The 5,974-nt window shown below is 31.7% G+C and overlaps 1 protein-coding gene across 1 annotated transcript; it reads left to right on the forward strand.

Annotated features, from left to right (window-relative positions):
• Positions 1-2,534: 2,534 nt before the first annotated feature.
• On the forward strand, positions 2,535-4,875 carry LOC123695125 (malate dehydrogenase-like). The gene is made up of 6 exons (XM_045640857.1): positions 2,535-2,782; positions 2,928-3,294; positions 3,397-3,609; positions 3,991-4,156; positions 4,561-4,694; positions 4,786-4,875. The coding sequence occupies exons 1-6, from the start codon at positions 2,535-2,537 to the stop codon at positions 4,873-4,875; spliced, it is 1,218 nt and encodes a 405-aa protein (XP_045496813.1).
• Positions 4,876-5,974: the final 1,099 nt, after the last annotated feature.

A 5,974-nucleotide genomic window follows, 5' to 3' on the forward strand; every position in this document is an offset into this window, starting at 1 on the left:
CTGACAATGACAATTATTAACAAGTGACTTATGACAACTGACACGTTGATACCTAACGAAATTGTCATTTCATTATATTTTTGGCTGCGTTTAAAAACAAAAAAATGAAATATACTTATAACCTTGAAAATCTTTTAATTCGTACAGGATAGTTATTAAAGTTAAAATATTAGACTAAAATAGGGTCAATGTACCACTAGCTGACCAAGCACCAATACATGACCAAAATTCAAATATACGCGCCAATTAAGAAAATACGGCAGCCCCAGATGATAGTTTATTGTTTTTTCTATAAAGCAACATCATCTATAAAATAAAAACAAACCTTGCTGCTATTGATCAGAAATATTGACATTTTTTCAACACGAGGATGTAATTAAGTAGGTGCCCCGTAAGTAATCACATTTTTTACTAAGAGTTTTTTATCGGGAGTTGATTGGGAAATCTTAATTTATCTTGAATGCAATCGATTACTCTTTATATGTCTTGTTATAGGCATAATGTTGAACCATTCTGTTATAGACTTTCGGCTTCATTTTTGGCATGAACAGTTTTTCATGATTTTTAGCGGCCTGGTTATCTTTTGGAACAGCGAAAACAATTTTTCGCCTATTGTTGACCAGTATGGTCAGCTCTTGGTTCTTTATATTTTGCTAAGAAAGACTTGCTTTTTTTGTGCTTATACCTAATTTAACAAACCATATAAGCCGTCTTATTCCAACACCAACAATGCATCTCGAATCAACATCAACTTCAGTCAGTCATTTCCTTGAACCTCCTTCGCCCAAATTAGTAGATTTAATAACTAAAATGCAACAGCAAATAAGCCCAGCTTTTGGCAATTCTGATTCTCCGTTAAAAAAGAAGACTGAACGCTTGCTCTTTGCTACAACTTCCAAGAAATGGCAAGACTACTGGGTGTCGAAGGAAAAAGAGAAAGAAGAAAATATTGTATGGTACGTAGGTATAGTCATTAAGGATTAATAACAGTATTGTAAGAATGATTTATAACATTTAATAACATAAACTTCAATATAAATATAGACTTTTTTTATTTATTAAACAAAACTAATGTTCGATGAAGGACATTTTGTCCATTTTGAAAATGGTCAACTTTTAGAGCAATGATGGTCAGATATTGGTGATCAGTGGTCAGGTATTGGTACTTTTAGCAGAAGTAACTTTCAGAGTAGTTTTCATAAAACCTTTAAAGGTTATCAAATTGATACTAAGAACAATAGTTGCAGTGACTATTCAATTATCTGTGTCCCAAAAATAACATTGAACGTAAAACAAATAACCCGTTTTTTATATATAGCTAAAGATAAAACCGCTTAAATGGTCAACTAGTGGTACATCAACCCTATATCCGTAAATTTAGTTTACTTAGTATAATTTAGTCTGGATGTGTATGTGTGTCTTTGTTACACGCAAATACTACCGAACCGATTACAATGAAATTAAGCACACAATACACATATAGATCGTAACTTGGATTAACACATAGAATAGGTTTTATCAAGGAAATCCCACGGGAACGGGAACTATGTGGATTTTTCTTGAAAAACGCGGGTGAAGCCGTGGGCGGAAAGATAGTATTATAATTATACTTATATAGTAAATACGGAGATTTTTTGGCCATTGGATGGGACTGTCAGAGGGGCGTTGGTAAAATAATTATATATAAGGATTATATATTTATAGGATATTCCCTGCAAAAATCTTTGTTGCAGGGAATAAAAAATATCTGTTTAGCTGATTTTCGAATGTTTTAGGATATTTTTCTTAAATTTTTTTCACATATTTTAGTGCATATGCGATGAAGTTCGATTGCGTGATTATAAATACATAAAGGTAGTTTTAGTTATTGAAATGAACCGTCACCGACTTTTACAAGTTGACGACAAAGTTAGTATTGTTTAATGAATACGACGTTATTTCCGATTTTCGCTAGCCGCCAAATGTTCCGCATAGTATTGTACAGATCTACTCTCTCTATCTCTATATAAAAATTACGATTGACTCGATTTAAATCACGTTATTTAGATTTCTATGATTTAAATTTATAATGCGTAACTATCGTAATCGTAAGTGGTAAGTATTCGTAACTAGCATCGCTCACACAATTAGAGCATGCTCTAAATTCAAGCACTACATTAACAGCTAAAGAAAAATGTATAGGTAGTTTCCTAAAAATTTGAAGATCAGCTTAACCAGTCAATCCTAATTCCTAAATTCCCTAAAACTAAGAAGTTTTTTCAACGATAAATATTGTTTCACACCCATGCACTGATACTGCTATTTTACTGGATAGTTTCGTTACTTTAATTAATTTAGGAGCTTAGCACACTTAATATATTTTTTTTAATTTTTTTTAATTTTTTTTATAAAATATAACATAAAATACTCAATAGTGAGGTCTATGGAACGAGCTATGTGTTATCTTTGGTTATCTTTAAAAAAATTGTCATAACTCAAGACAACGTACGTTATAGACCAAGTTATAGACTGATAGGCTTTGTTTTTTCAAAACTATGAATTTTCAAACGTCGACCGTTTTCGATCCATTGAGAGTGTTAATATTTAATGCATTATGTCCAACATCTAAATTAATTATAGCTAAAATAATGTCCGGTTTTGTATTTGGCCAATGTCAATTGATTGATCTCTCCATTGTCGTATACTCGAATGAAATTGATAAAGCGGAGATGTTAAAAACTGAAGTAGAATCATGTGCATTTCCTTGCATGAGTTCAATTAAAGTATCTTCTGATTTACCTAGGTTGGCATCCAATACTAACATCTTATACATTATTAATTATTTCAATTTATAAACATATGATACTGAGTTTGATACTTATTAATTATTATTTTCGTCGAAAGCATTGATTTAATTATAACTGCTAATATTAATTACAATTTTGAAGTATTTCAGATGGTGATGTTTTCTGTTTCATAACCAATTTTTCAAACCCCAATATATTTAATTTTGAAAATGGGGAAACAGAAGAACGTTTCGATACATTATATCTTATAACTAAATTGGCGAACAATTTTAGTTGGCCTAATGATAAAAGCTCAGCTGAATCAGAGGACAAAACAGGAAAACATTTACCTGGAAAATTAAAGCAATCTCCAAATAAGACACAAAAGCGAAAACCAATTTTCATTGCGGATGGTTTAATTGCTGTAGATATCCTGTATTCATTATCAAAGAATATGCCGTCAGATGTATTTTTCTGCTTCACTCCGCTAACAGCAATGGCAAAATCAATACTGGGGGAATATTTAAATGTAAGATTTTTGCATATTTATTTCAGAATATCATAATATGATCCTTCAATCATTTTTATATTTATTTAAATAAAAAATCCATTTTAAATAAAACGTACAAAGGTTCAATGTAAGACTATTAATGAAATACTTGTGTGGGCGGCGAATGATGAAGTATTTCACATCGAAGTCGAAAAACCTTTATTAATTCATGATGAAGTAGGCGAGACATCACTATGCGATTCAGGAATGATCGGTAAAGACTTCTTAGAATCTTTGAATTTGGATCCCACTCAATTCAACGCTACTTGGATGAAAAAGGATTTCATTGATAAGGTATTAACGAATCCCTATTTATTACTGCTTGACGGGTTTGGATATTTACCTATAACGATCTATAAAAATCACAGCGTTATTATCTAAATTATATTAATAACGAACGTGACTAATTGGGTTCATTGTTCGAATAGCTAGTTCGATGGCACTTACATTTGGTCTTTTCGTTACGGCAGACTAAATTATGATGTACTTAAATTTTGTATTAACTAATAATTATTAATTATATGTATAATTAGATGTAAGTATGAACTAAAAGATAAAAAAAATATCTTGTCAAAGATTAAAAATTGCCAAAATTCTTGGCGTAAAAATATTCATTTAATTGAATGTGAAAAAGCAAGGCCTAAATTCTATAATATTTATATTTCTGTATTAAAGGTAGCATCGTACGGAGAAAAAAATCCGTACGGAAGTATTTATAAGGCAGCAGAATTTGCTAAAGCCCTGAAAGATATTTGGAAAACGCGTGATCCTAAAAACGGGATGAAAACACACAGCTGTAATATGGGCGTCATTAGTGACGGCTCTTTAGGTACAGAAAAAGGTAAATACGACATGGTACATTTATAAGGTGCAAATGGCACAGATGATTCGGTGTTTTCGCATTTGATATTTGATGTGTAATATTTTATTTAAACAAAAATGCCTAAATAGAAAAGCTTACATAAGTACTTAGCATAAAAAGCAGGCTAATTTGCAATACAAATTCGAAAGGAAACCGAGGATATTTCTACACGATTTTGATCATGCCTAAACCTAGGGAATTAGCACAATTCGTCGATAGTAATTATCTTCAAAATTATCATGAATTTGAAGTTATAAACTAGTGAAGTAAATCACAGTTGCCAGAAATGCGTCGACGACGACGACGACGAAGTAAATCACAGTTGCCAGAAATAGTAAGCCATGGTGTAAAATTATCGTTTAAAGATAATAATCTTATTGTAGGACTTCCATACATTTTGCCAATTAATTTTAACGGTGAGAAGTGGAGCGTGAGTAAAAAATATTTCGAAGACAACCCTCATTTAAAACAAGAGTTAAAAAGGATAAATTCGACGGCAAAGACACATCATAAAAAGGTATCGTTTCTTAAATGTTACAACACTTTACTATGATTCAAATATAAACAGGATTACCGCATTCAGAAAGCATTTTATAAAATTGTTGCAGTTGATAACTCATTGCAAAAAGTTTCTAGAGGAAAATGTCATTAATCAAGCCTTTATACCGTCGGACGTTGATAGTGGATCAGTATATTGAAACCAAATAATAAAAGATTCAAAAACATGAATATATTTTATTTTTGCTTCTGTAATAAATTCAATTACATTTGTATTGGTCAAGTTTTATTTTATATTAAATGGACGTTTTTACGAAACAATTAATACAAGTGCTATTTGTTCCAAATTGGCGACTAATTGTTGTCTAAAGTCTAAACTATATACCTAAGTAATTAGTGGGATAATCTTAGATAATATTTTGTTAAACGAGTTTGTTTCATATTTTTGTTAACAAAAAGAGTTGATAATTGACGATCACCATTGAAATTGATGCAGTGACCAGTGCGCTGTCTGTGTGAGACAGTCACCACCCAACCAACCCTCAAATCAACCCTCAACCATCAACCCTCAAATCTCTATTTAACGCTCATACGTTAAGAACTCTAAGAAAAATGTGTTATTCATGCAAATAAGAAAGACGAACATGATAAATCCATAGTTACAATTATTGCTCTATTGCACTGTCTTTTCCATATTAACACATTCAGTATAGTATATTAATACAATGTCTATGGAACCAGTTACTAATTATTCAGCAATATATTACATCCCCTTAAACAAGACCGTAGAGAATACGAGAATGCATACAAACTACAAATAGACAATGCAATTACAAGTAATAAACTCGTGAGGTTAAATCATAATATTAAAGAACAAGTACATACATAATAGAAAAATTATAATGATTTTATACTTCTTCACGTAAATATACTACATACGCGTTGACCGAAATGCAGATTATTGTCAAGTATAAGTGTTATGTGTTTATGAAACGATGCGTGCTGAAGGTTTAAATACAATAAAATAAAACCGCCTTATTTTCCTTAGAACTGTAGCTTAATCTGTTAAATCTATCGAGCCATTAATACAGTGCCAAGTGTTGGCCTGATCTATTGACCAGGCGACGCCGGTAACGTGGGAAGGGAAAAACAAATAAAAGCGCATTTACCGACCGATTAATATATTCGGCGGGCTTCGGTCTTGAGCCTGGCCGCATCGTTTGTTTAACCTCTTCTGTCAATTTGATTTCCGACCTCAGGGTGTGTAATTTCCATTACGGACCGCGCTTTGTTTGCTTG

Source organism: Colias croceus, chromosome 10 (genome assembly GCF_905220415.1).
Source record: "Colias croceus chromosome 10, ilColCroc2.1".
Classification (NCBI taxonomy): domain Eukaryota; kingdom Metazoa; phylum Arthropoda; class Insecta; order Lepidoptera; family Pieridae; genus Colias; species Colias croceus.

What these genes read in the sequence shown, in the direction of transcription:
- LOC123695125 (XM_045640857.1), top strand. Translation starts at nt 2,535, where the DNA reads ATGAATTTTCAAACGTCGACCGTTTTCGATCCATTGAGAGTGTTAATA. An exon ending in GTATCTTCTGATTTACCTAG is followed by an intron (nt 2,783 to 2,927) that starts GTTGGCATCCAA and finishes ACAATTTTGAAG; the next exon opens with TATTTCAGATGGTGATGTTT. An exon ending in CAAAGACACATCATAAAAAG is followed by an intron (nt 4,695 to 4,785) that starts GTATCGTTTCTT and finishes AAATTGTTGCAG; the next exon opens with TTGATAACTCATTGCAAAAA.